This window comes from Aquarana catesbeiana, linkage group LG03 (assembly GCF_042186555.1).
Source record: "Aquarana catesbeiana isolate 2022-GZ linkage group LG03, ASM4218655v1, whole genome shotgun sequence".
Taxonomy (NCBI): Eukaryota; Metazoa; Chordata; class Amphibia; order Anura; family Ranidae; genus Aquarana; species Aquarana catesbeiana.
In genome coordinates, this window is record NC_133326.1 from 718,490,006 (window position 1) to 718,506,447 (window position 16,442).

The window sequence follows — 16,442 nt, forward strand, 5'->3', positions numbered from 1 at the left end:
AAATGTTAAAAATGACAAGAGACAGTTTTTGACAATTCCTTTATTTAAATGCTTCTTCTTTCTTCTATCTTCCTTCATCTTCTGGTTCTTCTGGTTCTTCTGGCTCTTCTGGTTCTTCCTCCGGCGTTCTCCTCCAGCATCTCCTCCGCGGCGTCTTCTATCTTCTTCTCCTCGGGCCGCTCCGCACCCATGGCATAGGGGGGAGGCTCCCGCTCTTCTCTTCTTCTTTTCTTCTCTTCTGTTCTTCTTCATTTTCTTCTCCGGGCCGCTCCGCAATCCATGCTGGCATGGAGGGAGGCTCCCGCTGTGTGACGGCGCTCCTCGTCTGACAGTTCTTAAATAACCGGGTGGGCTGGGCCAACCGGTGAACCCCGCCCCCCTCTGACGCACGGTGACTTGACGGGACTTCCCTGTGACATCACGGGGAATGCCACAGGGAAGTCCCGTCAAGTCACCGTGCGTCAGAGGGGGGCGGGGTCACCGGGTGGCCCCGCCCCCCGTTATTTAAGAACTGTCAGACGAGGAGCGCCGTCACACAGCGGGAGCCTCCCTCCATGCCAGCATGGATTGCGGAGCGGCCCGGAGAAGAAAATGAAGAAGAACAGAAGAGAAGAAAAGAAGAAGAGAAGAGCGGGAGCCTCCCCCCTATGCCATGGGTGCGGAGCGGCCCGAGGAGAAGAAGATAGAAGACGCCGCGGAGGAGATGCTGGAGGAGAACGCCGAAGGAAGAACCAGAAGAGCCAGAAGAACCAGAAGAACCAGAAGATGAAGGAAGATAGAAGAAAGAAGAAGCATTTAAATAAAGGAATTGTCAAAAACTGTCTCTTGTCATTTTTAACATTTTTGACACTTTTTTCGTGAAATGGTAGGGGTACTTATGTACCCCCTTACCATTTCACACAGGGGGGGGGCCGTGATCTGGGGGTCACCTTGTTAAAGGGGGCTTCCAGATTCCGATAAGCCCCCCGCCCGCAGACCCCCACAACCACCGGCCAGGGTTGTGGGGATGAGGCCCTTGTCCTCATCAACATGGGGACAAGGTGTTTTGGGGGGCTACCCCAAAGCACCCTCCCAATGTTGAGGGCATGTGGCCTGGTACGGTTCAGGAGGGAGGGGGGGCCGCACTCTCGTCCCCCCCTCTTTTCCTGCAGCCTGCCAGGTTGCGTGCTCGGATAAGGGTCTGGTATGGATTTTTGGGGGGACCCCACGCCGTTTTTTTTTTTTTTTTTTGGCGCGGGGTTCCCCTTAAAATCCATACCAGACCTGAAGGGTCTGGTATGGAATTTAGGGGGAACCCCACGTCATTTTTTTTTTTTTAATTTTGGCCGGGGTTCCCCTTAATATCCATACCAGACCTGAAGGGCCTGGTATGGAATTTAGGAGGACTCCCACGTCATTTTTTTTTTTTAATTTTGGTTCGGGGTTCCCCTTTGGGGAATTCCCATGCCGTTTTTATCAATGAACTTCTATGTGTATTGTCGGCAATGCAATAGCCGTGGGTAGTTTTAAATGAGTTTTTTCCTTCAAAATGTCATTTTGCTGTCAGACTGTTCTAAACACAGGAAACATGCGCCCCTTTACAGACACACTATAGACACCCCCCAGGTACGAAATTTAAAGGGATATTACACTTTTATTGATTGACTTTAAGCATTATTAAAATCACTGCTCCTGAAAAAACGGCCGTTTTTAAAACTTTTTTTTGCATTGATCCATGTCCCCTGGGGCAGGACCCGGGTCCCCAAACACTTTTTATGACAATAACTTGCATATTAGCCTTTAAAATTAGCACTTTTGATTTCTCCCATAGACTTTTAAAGGGTGTTCCGCGGCATTCGAATTTGCCGCGAACACCCCAAATTGTTCGCTGTTCGGTGAACTTGCGAACAGCCAATGTTCGAGTCGAACATGAGTTCGACTCGAACTCGAAGCTCATCCCTACTCTCCAACCAGGAAGATAAATTATGTCTGGACCCGGAAACATTCCCATGCCTGTCCAGAGCTCCATCCGACACTGCATTAAAATCTCCTAAGAGTAATAATGGGCCTTGAGCAATCAATATAGTTTCTTTAATAATTTTGTCTAGTATTGGTAAGGAGAATGGGGGTGGAATGTAAACACATACCAATGTCAGAAATACATTATACATTCGACATACCAGGATAGCATATCTGCCATTCGGATCTAGTTTGACTTGCAAAATTTGCGCAGCCGCATTTTTTGTAACTAGAATAGCTACACCCCTAGAATATGTTGAGTATTCAGCATGCAAAACTCTCATCACGTTCGTTTTTTTTAGTGCCATAACCTTAGATCCCTGCAAGTGCGTCACCTGCAACATTATGATATGAGGTTTGTATCGTTTTATGAAGTCAAAGATGAGAGATCTCTTAATCTTGGAGTTCATACCACGCACATTCCATGACAGTAACTTTATCTTACCCTCCATTTACATGTATAAAGGAACAGTTGCAGGGTAACAAGGAATAACTGTTAGCCAGTCTCATTCCTATTGGACAGATCCCCTGTGAGGAGAGAACAAAACACATCAGCAGCACACAGCACAAACCAAGGTTAAACAGTAACATGAGCCCCTTCCCCCCTCCCTGCACACACACCCAACTTGTTGTGTGCCTGTCTCCTATAACAAAAAGGCAGAAGAATTAAAGTGACCTCAGGGGGACACAGTTTTCTGAGAAGAACAAAGTCACCTTATATTCAACCAACAGAAAAAAAAGTATTCCTCTCTTTTTTCCTCCCCTTCTCCCCTCTTCCCGAAAACAAAAAAAGGAGGGGAAGGAAAGGAAACAAAAACAACATAAAAAAAAAACAAAAAAAAAAAGAAAAACGAAAAACCTGATACAGTACGACCAGGGGGTATCTCCGTGGTTGATAGCAATGGAAGGTGATATGATTGAATAGAGGAAAGGAAAAAAGTTATATCGATAAAAAAATATAACTGCTCAAAATATGAGCCAAAACCTCTGTGCTCTCCTCTTTCCTCTTCTTCTCCCTCCAATAGTTGTTGTTTCTTCTCACTCTAATATCAAGAACAGTTCACTTAAGTGATGTTATAAATTGTATGCAACATATGGCGGGACACTATGCCATGGTATTGTAGTGCCAAAGATTATCCTAAACATGGATACCTCTTCACCCTAGCATAGGAAGTCTTGCAATAGTCATCATGTGTATTCCGAATCATCTCCTTACGCAGTTACCGGTGTTCAACTGGGCTGCGACGTCCTCTGGAATCCAACCATCTTGAGGCCTTCGTGGGGTTATTAAAGAAATAGACTTTCCCCCCATCCACTACTCTTAGCTTCGCCGGGTACAACATGCTGTAGGGAAGTTGTAAGTTTCGGAGTCTCTTTTTTACATGAATGAAGCTGGCTCTCTGCTTCTGCGTGGCCGCAGAAAAGTCGAGATAAATGGATATACGGTTCCCATTGTATTGCAATTCACCTCCAGTGCATGCTGCTCTAAATATGCTTTCCCGATCTCTGAAGTGTAATATGCGTGCAATCATAGGGCGCGGGTGTGCTCCAGGAGGAGGGGGTTTGGAAGGAATCCTGTGTGCCCTTTCTATAGCAAATAATCTGGAAAATGTAGTGTCAGCCATATTATCTTTAAGCCAAAGTTCCAGAAAATCTTCCGGCTGTGTTCCCTCAGCTTTTTCGGGGAAACCTACAAAACGGACATTATTCCTTCTTTGTCTGTCTTCCATGTCTCCCAGATTATCTGTGTGCGCGTTTATTTCTTTATGTAGATATTGTACTTTACCCTCCATAGGCCGCACCACATCCTCCATGTCACTGATTCTTTGCTCAGCTTCAGAGGCCCTCTCTCTAATGGTCTGCACATCCTGCTTCAGAAAGGACATTTCTGCTCTCATCCCATCAATATGTTCAGTCAAAGTAGTTTGGCATGTGTAAATGGCCTCCATAATTTGTTTTAAAGATGGTTCCTCCGCATTAACTGCTGATTCTGTGGCTATATCATCACAGGGGAGTCTAACCAGGGATAAACCTCTTTTTTTGCCCGGAGATCTGCGTGGCAGCGGGCTTACCTTCCCAGGCTGTGAGGATGTCCTGTTAGCTCCGCTCCGCTGTGTGCTGCTGGGGCCTTGTTCCACCGCCTCGTGTGCGCCGGGACAGACGCTCTGCAGCCGGTTCCATGGAAGCCGGCCCGTATTTAACCATACCCGGTCGATCTGTAGGGTCCGGTGAGTAAGGGGGTGCCGGTATCATTCAGGATCCGTATCTCTGACACTGAGGATTAAGGCAGAATGTTGCGTCCCATGAAGAGCTGCTCACATGTCCGCTGCTAGCTCCGCCCCCAAAGGTAATTATTTAATGCATCTGTTATTTCATCAATTCAATTGTGTAATAAGATTTCCTGAATACATAGATTTATTGTGAAAAGTACAGGAAATATAATGCTGTGGAGGAGGAGGGTAGTGGATGGAAACCCTGCACACATAATTCTGTGGAGGAGGAGGTAGTGAAAGGAGATCCTGCATATATAATTCTGTGGAGGAGGAGGTGGTGGAAGGAGATCCTGCATACATAATTCTGTGGAGGAGGAGTTAGTGGAAGGAGATCCTGCATACATAATTCTGTGGAGGAGGAGGTAGTGGAAGGAGATCCTGCATACATAATTCTGTGGAGGAGGAGGTAGTGGAAGGAGATCCTGCATACATAATTCTGTGGAGGAGGAGGTAATGGAAGGAGAACCTGCATATATAATTCTGTGGAGGAGGAGGTAGTGGAAGGAGATCCTGCATACATAATTATGTGGAGGAGGAGGAGGTGGTGGAAGGTGACCTTGTATACATTGCTCTATGAAGGAGGATGGTGCAATATCTGCAGTTAAGATGGCCAATATTCAAAACACTTTTGTCCTATCTGCTGACTATATCTTTAGGTTGGTTTCTATACATTTGCTGATGTGAGTCCCCAAACATCAAGAAAATTATTTGTTGTGAATTGCTTTTCCTTCCCAGATACACATATTGAAGATGAAATTTCACAGCTGAACAATAAAGGTAAGTATTTAATGCATCTGTCTTTTCATCAATTCAATTGTGTAATAAGATTTCATGAATACATAGAAGTATTGTGAAAAGTACAGGAAATATAATTCTGTGGAGGAGTAGGTAGTGGAAGGAGATCCTGCATACATAATTCTGTGGTGGAGGAGGTAGTGGAAGGAAAAACTGCATACATAATTCTGTGGAGAAGGAGGTAGTGGAAAGAGATCCTGTATACATAATTCTGTGGAGAAGGATATAGTGGAAAGAGATCCTGTATACATAATTCTGTGGAGGAGGAGGTAGTGGAAGGAGATCCTGCATACATAATTATGTGGAGGAAGAGGTAGTGGAAGGAGATCCTGCATACATAATTCTGTGGAGGAGGAGGTAGTGGAAGGAGACCCTGTACTCATTATTCCATGGAGGAGGAGGTAGTGGAAGGAGAACCTGCATACAATATTCTGTGGAGGAGGAGGTAGTGGAAGGAGATCCTGCATACATATTTCTGTGGAGGAGGAGGTAGTGGAAGGAGACCTTGCATATATTGTACTATGAAGGAGGATGGTACAATATCTGCAGTTAGGATGGCCAATATTCAAAACACTCTTGTCCAATCTGCTGACCATATCTTTAGGTTGGTTTCTAAACATTTGCTGATGTGAGTCCCCAAACATCATGAAAATTAATTTTGTGAATTTTTTTTTCCTTCCCAGATACAAATATTGAAGATTCAATTTCACAGCTGAAGAGTAAAGGTAAGTATTTCATGCATCTGTTATTTCATCAATTCAGTTGTGTAATAAGATTTCCTGAACACATAGAAGTATTGTGAAAAGTACAGGAAATATAATTCTGTGGAGGAGGTAGTGGAAGGAGATCCTGCATACATAATTCTGTGGAGGAGAAGGTAGTGGAAATAGATCCGGCAAAAATAATTCTGTGGAGGAGGAGGTAGTGGAAAGAGACCCTGTATACATAATTCTGTGGAGGAGGAGGTAGTGGATGGAGACCTTGCATACATTGTTCTGTGAAGGAGGATGGCACAATATCTGCAGTTAAGATGGCCAATATTCAAAACACTTTTGTCCAATCTGCTGTCTATATCTTTAGGGTGGATTCTAAATGTTTGCTGATGTGAGTCCCTAAACATCATGAAAATTAATTGTTGTGAATTGTTTTTCCTTCCCAGGTACACATATTGAAGATGAAATTTCACAGCTGAAGAGTAAAGGTAAATATTTAATGCATCTGTTATTTCATCAATTCAATTGCGTAATAAGATTTCCTGAATACATAGAAGTATTGTGAAAAGTACAGGAAATATAATTCTGTGGTGGAGGTAGTGGAAGGAGATCCTGTATACATAATTCTATGGAGGAGGAGGTAGTGGAAGGAGATCCTGCATACATAATTCTGTGGAGGAGGAGGGTAGTGGAAGGAGATCCTGCATACATAATTCTATGGAGGAGGATGTAGTGGAAGGAGATCCTGCATACATAATTCTATGGAGGAGGAGGTAGTGGAAGGAGTCCTTGCATACCTTGTTCTATGAATGAGGATGGTGCAATATCTGCAGTTAAGATGGCTAAATCAAAACACTTTTTGCAATCTTCTGATTTTTTTTTTCCTTCCCAGATACAAATATTGAAGATTCAATTTCACAGTTGAAGAGTAAAGGTAGGTATTTAATGCATGTCTTTTCATCAATTCAATTGTGAAATAAGATTTCCTGAATATATAGAAGTATTGTGAAAAGTTCAAGAAATATAATTCTGTGGAGGAGGAGGTAGTGGAAGGAGATCCTGCATACATAATTCTGTGGAGGAGGAGGTAGTAGAAGGAGATCCTGCATACATAATTATATGGAGGAGGAGGTAGTGGAAGGAGATCCTGCATACATAATTCTGTGGAGGAGGAGGTAGTAGAAGGAGATCCTGAATACATAATTATATGGAGGAGGAGGTAGTGGAAGGAGATCCTGCATACATAATTCTGTAGAGGAGGAGGTAGTGGAAGGAGATCCTGCATACATAATTCTGTGGAGGAGGAGGGTAGTGGAAGGAGATCCTGCATACATAATTCTGAGGAGGAGGAGGTAGTGGAAGTAGATCCTGCATACATAATTTTATGGAGGAGGAGGTAGTGGAAGGAGATCCTGCATACATAATTCTGTGGAGGAGGAGGTAGTGGAAGTAGATCCTGCATACATAATTTTAAGGAGGAGGAGGTAGTGGAAGGAGATCCTGCATACATAATTCTGTGGAGGAGGAGGTAGTGGAAGGAGATCCTGCATACATAATTTTATAGAGGAGGAGGTAGTGGAAGGAGATCCTGCATACATAATTCTGTGGAGGAGGAGGTAGTGGAAGTAGATCCTGCATACATAATTCTGTGGAGGAGGAGGTAGTGGAAGGAGATCCTGCATACATAATTCTGTGGAAGAGGAGGGTGGTGGAAGGAGATCCTGCATACATAATTCTGTGGAGGAGGAGGTAGTGGAAGTAGATCCTGCATACATAATTCTGTGGAGGAAGAGGTAGTGGAAGGAGATCCTGCATCCATAATTCTGTGGAGGAGGAGGATAGTGGAAGGAGATGCTGCATACATAAGTCTATGGAGGAGGAGGTAGTGGAAGGAGACCTTGCATACCTTGTTCTATGAATGAGGCTGGTACAATATCTACTGTTAAGATGGCCAATATTCAAAACACTTTTGTGCAATCTGCTGACTATATCTTTAGGTTGGTTTCTAAACATTTGCCAATTTGAGTCCCCAAACATCATGAAAATTAATTATTGTGATTTTTTTTTTCCTTTCCAGATACAAATATTGAAGATTCAATTTCACAGCTGAAGAATAAAGGTTAGTATTTAATGCATCTGTCTTTTCATCAATTCAATTGTGTAATAAGATTTCCTGTATACATAGAAGTATTGTGAAAAGTACAGGAAATATAATTCTGTGGAGGAGGAGGTAGTGGAAGGAGACCCTGCATACATAATTCTGTGGAGGAGGAGGTAGTGGAAGGAAATCCTGCATACATAATTCTGTGGAGGAGGAGGTAGTAGAAGGAGATCCTGCATACATAATTCTGTGGAGGAGGAGGTAGAGGAAGGAGATCCTGCAAACATAATTCTGTGGAGGAGGAGGTAGTGTAAGGAGATACTGCATACATAATTCTGTGGAGGAGGAGGTAGTGAAAGGAGATCCTGCATACATAATTCTGTGGAGGAGAAGGTAGTGGAAGGAAATCCTGCAAACATAATTCTGTGGAGGAGGAGGTAGTTGAAGGAGATCCCGCATACATAATTCTCTGGAGGAGAAGGTAGTGGAAGGAGATCCTGCATAAATATTTATGTGGAGGAGGAGGTAGTGGAATGAGATCCTCTATACATAATTCTGTGGAGGAGGAGGTGGTGGAAGGATATCCTGCATACATAATTCTGTGGAGGAGGAGGTAGTGGAAGGAGATCCTGCACAAATATTTATGTGAAGGAGGAGGAGGGAGTGGAAGGAGATCCTGCATACATAATTCTGTGGAGGAGGAGGTAGTGGAAGGAGATCCTGCATACATAAATCTGTGGAGGGGGAGATAGTGGAAGGAGATGCTGCATACATAATTCTATGGAGGAGAAGGTAGTGGAAGGAGACCTTGCATACATTGTTCTATGATGGAGGATGGTACAATATCTGCAGTTAAGATGGCCAATATTCAAAACACTTTTGTGCAATCTTCTGACTATATCTTTAGGTTGGTTTCTGAACATTTGCCAATGTGAGTCCCCAAACATCATGAAAATTAATTGTTGTGAAATATTTTTCCTTCCCAGATACAAATATTGAAGATTCAATTTTACAGCTGAAGAGTAAAGGTAAGTATTTAATGCATCTGTTATTTCATCGATTCAATTGTGTAATTAGATTTCCTGAATGCATAGAAGTATTGTGAAAAGTACAGGAAATATAATTCTGTGGTTGAGGATGGTAGTATAAGAAGATCCCGCATATATAATTCTGTGGAGGAGGAGGGTAGTGGAAGGAGATCCTGCATACATAATTCTGTGGAGGAGAGGGTAGTGGAAGGAGATCCTGCATACATAATTCTATGGAGGAGGAGGAGGTAGTGGAAGGAGACCTTGCATACCTTGTTCTATGAATGAGGCTGGTACAATATCTGCTAAGATGGCCAATATTCAAAACACTTTTATGCAATCTGCTGACTATATCTTTAGGTTGGTTTCTAAACATTTGCCAATGTAAGTCCCAAAACATCATAAAAATAATTGTTGTGATTTTTTTTCCTTCCCAGATACAAATATTGAAGATTCAATTTCACAGCTGAAGAATAAAGGTAAGTATTTAATGCATCTGTCTTTTCATCAATTCAATTGTGTAATAAGATTTCCTGAATACATAGAAGTATTGTGAAAAGTACTGGAAATAAAATTCTGTGGTGGTGGATGGTAGTAGAAGAAGATCTTGCATACATAATTCTGTGGAGGAGGAGGTAGTGGAAGGAGATCCTGCATACATAATTCTGTGGAGGAGGAGGTAGAGGAAGGAGATCCTGCATAAATATTTACGTGGAGGAGGAGGTAGTGGAAGGAGATCTTCTATACATAATTCTGTGGAGGAGAAGGTAGTGGAAGGAGATCCTGCACAAATAATAATGTGAAGGAAGAGGAGGTAGTGGAAGGATTTCCTGCATACATAATTCTGTGGAGGAGAAGGTAGTGGGAGGAGATCTTGCATACATATATCTGTGGAGGAGGAGGTAGTGGGAGGAGATCTTGCATACATAATTCTGTGGAGGAGGTAGTGGAAGGAGATCCTGCATAAATAATTCTGTGGAGGAGGTAGTGGAAGGAGATCCTGCATACATAATTCTGTGGAGGAGAAGGTAGTGGAAGGAGATCTTGCATATCTTGTTCTATGAATGAGGATGGTACAATATCTGCAGTTAAGATGGCCAATATTCAAAACACTTTTGTGCAATCTTCTGACTATATCTTTAGGTTGGTTTCTGAACATTTGCCAATGTGAGTCCCCAAACATCATGAAAATTAATTGTTGTGAAATTTTTTTCCTTCACAGATACAAATATTGAAGATTCAATTTCACAGCTGAAGAGTAAAGGTAAGTATTTAATGCATCTGTTATTTCATCGATTCAATTGTGTAATAAGATTTCCTGAATACATAGAAGTATTGTGAAAAGCACAGGAAATATAATTCTGTGGTTGAGGATGGTAGTAGAAGGAGATCCTGCATATATAATTCTTTGGAGGAGGAGGTAGTGGAAGAAGATCCTGCATACATAATTCTGTGGAGGAGGAGGGTAGTGGACGGAGATCCTGTATACATAATTCTGTGGAGGAGGAGGTAGTGGAAGGAGATCCTGCATACATAATTCTGTGGAGGAGGAGGTAGTGGAAAGAGATCCTGCATACATAATTATGTGGAGGAGGAGGTAGTGGAAGGAGATCCTGTATACATAATTCTGTAGAGGAGGAGGTAGTGGAAGGAGATCCTGCATACATAATTCTGTAGAGGAGGAGGTAGTAGAAGGAGACCCTGCATACATAATTCTGTGGAGGAGGAGGGTAGTGGACGGAGATCCTGCATACATAATTCTGTGGAGGAGAAGAGTATTGTAAGGAGATCCTGCATACATAATTCTGTGGAGGAGGAGGTAGTGGAAGGAGATCATGCATACATACCGTATTTATCGGCGTATAACACGCACTTTTTTCCCCTTAAAATCAGGGGAAAGTCGCAGGTGCGTGTTATACGCCGATCCCCTGAGCTGCAGAGCTCAAAAATCGCCAACCGCGATTTGAAAATGGCGCCGCCGGCGCCGAAATACACAGAGCCGGTCCTCGGCTCTTTCCGGCGGCTCTCGTTCATTTTCGGCTCCACTCGTAGTCCCGAGCGGAGCTATCCGAACCTACTCGGCTAGGTTCGGATAGCTCCGCTCGGGACTACGAGTGGAGCCGAAAATGAACGAGAGCCGCCGGAAAGAGCCGAGGACCGGCTCTGTGTATTTCGGCGCCGGCGGCGCCATTTTCAAATCGCGGTCGGCGATTTTGAAGACAGGGGATTGAAGGCTGCACTGGGCAAGGCTGCACTGGGCGAGGCTGCACTGGGGGAGGCTGCACTGGGGGAGGCTGCACTGGGGAAGGCTGCACTGGGGAAGGCTGCACTGACATGGCTGCACTGACATGGCTGCACTGACAAGGCTGCACTGACATGGCTGCACTGGGGAAGGCTGCACTGGGGAAGGCTGCACTGACAAGGCTGCACTGACATGGCTGCACTGGGGAAGGCTGCACTGGGGAAGGCTGCACTGACATGGCTGCACTGACAAGGCTGCACTGACAAGGCTGCACTGACATGGCTGCACTGGGGAAGGCTGCACTGAGGAAGGCTGCACTGACAAGGCTGCACTGAGAAGGCTGCAATGATGGGCATTTAAATGTAAGTTTTTTTTTCCCTTCAACTTCCCTCCTAAAAGTTTTTTTTCCTTAAAATTCCCTCCTAAATTGGGGTGCGTGTTATACGCCGGTGCGTGTTATACGCCGATAAATACGGTAATTCTATGGAGGAGGAGGTAGTGGAAGGAGACATTGCATACCTTGTTCTATGATTGAGGATGGTACAATATCTGCTGTTAAGATGGCCAATATTCAAAACACTTTTGTGCAATCTGCTGACTATATCTTTAGGTTGGTTTCTAAACATTTGCCAATGTGAGTCCCCAAACATCATAAAAATTAATTATTGTGAATTTTTTTTCCTTCCCAGATACAAATATTGAAGATTCAATTTCACAGCTGAAGAGTAAAGGTAAGTATTTAATGCATCTGTTATTTCATCAATTCCATTGTGTAATAAGATTTCCTGAATACATAGAAGTATTGTGAAAAGCACAGGAAATATAATTCTGTGGTTGAGGATGGTAGTGGAAGAAGAACCTGCATACATAATTCTGTGGAGGAGGAGGTAGTAGAAGGAGATCCTGCATATATAATTCTTTGGAGGAGGAGGTAGTGGAAGAAGATCCTGCATACATAATTCTGTGGAGGAGGAGGGTAGTGGACGGAGATCCTGTATACATAATTCTGTGGAGGAGGAGGTAGTGGAAGGAGATCCTGCATACATAATTCTGTGGAGGAGAAGGTAGTGGAAGGAGATCCTGCATACATAATTCTGTGGAGGAGGAGGGTAGTGGAAGGAGATCCTGCATACATAATTCTGTGGAGGAGGAGGGTAGTGGGAGGAGATCCTGCATACATAATTCTGTGGAGGAGGAGGTAGTGGAAGGAGACCCTGCATACATAATTCTGTGGAGGAGGAGGTAGTGGAAGGAGATCCTGCATACATAATTCTGTGGAGGAGAAGGGTAGTGTAAGGAGATCCTGCATACATAATTCTGTAGAGGAGGAGGTAGTGGAAGGAGATCCTGCATACATCATTCATTGAAGGAGAAGGTTGTGGAAGGAGACCTTGCATATATAATTCCTTATGAGGAGGATGTAGTGGAAGTAGATTCTGCATATATAATTCTGTAGAGGTGAAGATAGTGGAATGAAATCCTGCATACATAATTCTTTGGAGGAGAAGGTAGTGGAAGGAGATCCTGCATATGTAATTCTGTGGAGGAGGAGGTAGTGGAAGGAGATCCTGCATACATAATTCTGTGGAGGAGGAGGTAGTGGAAGGAGACCCTGCTGTAACGACACCCCGAGTGTGAAAGGGGTTAAAGTCGTTTAGGACATTCCATTTCCGAACACAAAGGCAGCTACCGAACACTCCAATCAGCTGATCAAGAAACCCATATGAATAATTCTTCCCCCCAAGTACTAGACGAGGCTCTGTACAGAGGGTCAAACAGGAATCAGACTCTTTATTATTAGAACCAGAATACAGTCTTATATACAGTAGAAGAGGAGGTCCCCCCTCCTGCTCATATAACTCTAACAATACAACTGTAACCAGAAACAGAATTATCATGAACTAATTAACTAACCCCTTAAATCATCCGCTGTGACTCTGTGCCCTCCTGGATATCAACACAGAACAAGCTTGTTGTCACTGAGCTTCACACATTAGTATCAACACATGAAACCTTCTCACAAAAGCAGGAGCTAATTACAAGTAACAATACAAACAGTGATCTCCCCCCCTCCCCAGCCCAGCAGGCAACAAACCACAGTAGGAGTAGACTGTCCGGCTCCTACCTAGCTCCAGAGGCCAATGTGATCAGCTCTCTCAACCAACAAGCTGAGCTCAGTATCAAACAAACCAAGAATAGTCTATATCCTGGGAGATATTGTGGATATATATTACTGTCCCATTTTAAGGAATCCAAGATATATTTTCTCAGTCACCCTGTGCCCAAAAGTGACTCCCGTCACATGGCTCCTTCCTTGTGGGACACTCCGGCAGACCCGGCTTGATCCTTCTCGGGTCAACTTGGGGATGTCCGGAACTAGGAGGCTAAAGTGATGTCTGTTTGCCAGGATAACCCATCAGCATTGCTGTTTTGCTTACCGGGTCGGTAGCTGATGGTGAAATTGTAAGGTTGCAGGGCTAAGCTCCACCACAGCAACCTGTCATTGTCTCCTGAGACCCGGTTAAGCCAGACCAATGGGTTGTGGTCGGTGACTAATGAAAATTCCTGTCCGTACAAATAAGGGTTCAACATTTTAAGGGCCCAGACCAGGGCCAAGCACTCCTTCTCCACTGCCGCATAGCTCACTTCCCGGGGTAATAACTTTCTGCTCAGGTATGCAACATGGTGTTCTCCTCCATCCTCCCCGATTTGGCTCAGCACAGCCCCCAGTCCAAACACGGAAGCGTCTGTGTGGACAAGGAAACGTTTCTTAGGTACTGGGGCAGCCAAGACAGGGGCATTTACAAGTGCTTGCTTGAGGGCTAGAAATGCAGTTTCACAACCTGGAGACCACAGTACCTGCCTAGGTAAATTATTTTTCGTCAGGTCAGTCCGGGGCTTGGCGATAGTACTATAATCAGGGATAAAACGTCGGTAGTACCCTGCAGTCCCCAAGAAGGCTAATACCTGGGTCTTAGTACGGGGTGTGGGCCAGTTAGCTACTGCCTCTATCTTGGCTGGCTCTGGTCTTTGGTTCCCATAACCTACTCGGTGTCCCAGGTACTGCACCTCCGCCATACCTAGATGGCACTTGTCTGGATTCAAGGTCAGGCCTGCAACCCGAATCTTGTCCAGAACCACCCCTACGTGAACCAGGTGCTCCTCCCAAGACCCACTTTAAATCGCAATGTCATCCAAGTATGTACATGCAAAATGCTGCAAGCCATCGAGGAGCCTATCCACCTTACGTTGGAAGGTAGCCGGGGCATTTTTCACCCCGAATGGCATGACCTTAGACTGGTACAGGCCAAACCGGGTAACAAATGTTGACTTGGGGCTAGAATCCTCAGCCAGGGGAATCTGCCAATAGCCTTTACACGGGTCTATTGTAGTTAAATAATGTCTCCTGGCTATACGATCTAGCAGTTCGTCTACCCTGGGCATCGGGTAGGCGTCAGTGGTGGTCTTCTCATTGAGTCGCCTGTAGTCCACGTAGAACTGGGTAGTTCCGTATTTATTAGACACCAGGACTAAAGGCGAGGCCCAAGGGCTGTCGGAGGGCTCAATGACTCCTAACTGAATCATCTCCTGTATCTCCTTCTGCATTCCTTCTTGGACTGCTTCAGGAATATGGTAGGGGGGCTGTCGAAGGGGTGCTTGTCCAGGGGTCTCTACCTTATGCACAGCCAGGGTCATGTAGCCCGGTTTTTGGGAGAAAGTCGCTGTCAGGTCACCTGAGTCCAGGTGACAGATGCACTCTGTAGGAGTCAGGAGTGAATCGCTAAGGTAGTGGACCCTAGGACTGACTGCTGCAGATTGAACCCTGGGAGGTTCAGGAAGCAGGTCTACTAGATCACTAACACAGATCCCAGTGGGCGCTAGAGCATAGATTCCCCAGGGAGTGGAGTCTAAGAGCCAGCAGGTGTTCACCAGAGTCTCTAGTGGTTAGGATGGACTGCGCTGCAGGTCACGGCACCCAGGGTCTCACAGCTCATGCTCACGGTAGACTACAGGTGATAGAGGAAGGAAGCAGCAGGCTGGAACAACAAGGATAGTAAGGGGATAAGCCAAGGTCGGGGCAACTAGAAGACAAGGACAACAGAGTACACGCCAAAGGTTCAGGGTCACAGGCAAACAGGGATAGTCGGGAACACGCCAATAGGTCAGGGCCACAAGCAAACAGGAATAGTCAAGAACACACCAAGGTCGATAACAGAGACAAACGTAGAGCACACGGCAAGCAGGAAACAGGAAGCCAAACACACAATGGTTGATCAGCAAGGTTGGCTTGCAATGCACAGATTAATATAGTTTTCCTAATTAGAGGCTGAAGTGGAGCTATGCTGAGGGAAGATTATATATGCAGTCAAGTGAGGGTGGCTGGCCTCTAAAGGAACACATGGAGTGAGGTAAGCTGACAGACACACATTACTGCATAACCATGACAGTACCCCCCTCTTACGAGGCCTCCCCCTCCCCCGTCTGGGCCCAGGCTGAAAGGGAATCTCCAGATGAAACCTCTTCAACAGACGAGATGCAAAGATCTCAGATGCAGTGATCCAAGACCTCTCCTCAGGACCAAACCCTTTCCAATGTACGAGGTACTGAAGAATTTCTCTACGGAGCTGGGAATCCAGAACTTGACTAACCTCGTATTTTAGATTATCCTCAGAGACTGAAACCAAGGTAGGGAGAGGACGAGAGGACTTATTGAGGACTAAAGGCTTCTTAGGAATGGGTAAGGGCATGAGAAGGCCATCAGGAGTCTGAGCAGGGTCCCCCAGAACCTTAAAGATGAGCTGGACATCCAGCACAGGATCATCTGACTGGGCAGAGGTCAGTGGATCCCTGAGGCCAGGCTGATTAGAAGGTGACGTGTCACCAGAGTCAAGCTGGATAGCTGAAACACAAGCAGAATGCAGAGAGCCCAGAAAGAAAGATTGAAAATCCCACCTGACTGAATGAAGCAGTCTATCCAAAGGATGGATTGAGCCCCTTAAACAGGTTTGAATGGACGTAGTACTAGCAGGGTGAGGCCAGGTTACAGAAGGTCCTGAATAAGAATAAGCAGGAAGCTCACTGGGCATAGGCTGGACTGGCACAATTGGTGCAGAGGCCGACTGAATAGCATCACCAGGTGCAGTGACTACCACAATCGCTTTGCAGGGCGTAGCGACTGTGGAACTGGTCGGCCGAGTTAACATGGGTGTGCGTCCAAGGGAGTTTAGGGACAGGCAAAGGTAAGTGGTTATGCAAACTGGAGTGAATGATCGGCTCAGGTTCATAGGTGGG

General features: G+C 45.0%; 1 protein-coding gene across 18 annotated transcripts in view; it reads left to right on the top strand.

Moving 5' to 3' along the window:
* The window catches only part of LOC141133709 (uncharacterized), a 351,664-nt gene that overhangs the window by 273,604 nt on the left and 61,618 nt on the right, over positions 1 to 16,442 (top strand). For 7 of the 18 annotated variants that reach the window (XM_073623213.1, XM_073623210.1, XM_073623217.1 and 4 more), the window contains 9 exons: positions 5,007 to 5,048; positions 5,750 to 5,791; positions 6,226 to 6,267; positions 6,672 to 6,713; positions 7,857 to 7,898; positions 8,867 to 8,908; positions 9,346 to 9,387; positions 10,131 to 10,172; positions 11,840 to 11,881. In XM_073623213.1, the coding sequence (XP_073479314.1) occupies positions 5,007 to 5,048; positions 5,750 to 5,791; positions 6,226 to 6,267; positions 6,672 to 6,713; positions 7,857 to 7,898; positions 8,867 to 8,908; positions 9,346 to 9,387; positions 10,131 to 10,172; positions 11,840 to 11,881 (378 nt within the window). The remainder of the gene's footprint in view (positions 1 to 5,006; positions 5,049 to 5,749; positions 5,792 to 6,225; positions 6,268 to 6,671; positions 6,714 to 7,856; positions 7,899 to 8,866; positions 8,909 to 9,345; positions 9,388 to 10,130; positions 10,173 to 11,839; positions 11,882 to 16,442) is intronic. The other 11 variants (XM_073623212.1, XM_073623221.1, XM_073623211.1 and 8 more) reach the window with 10 other exon arrangements.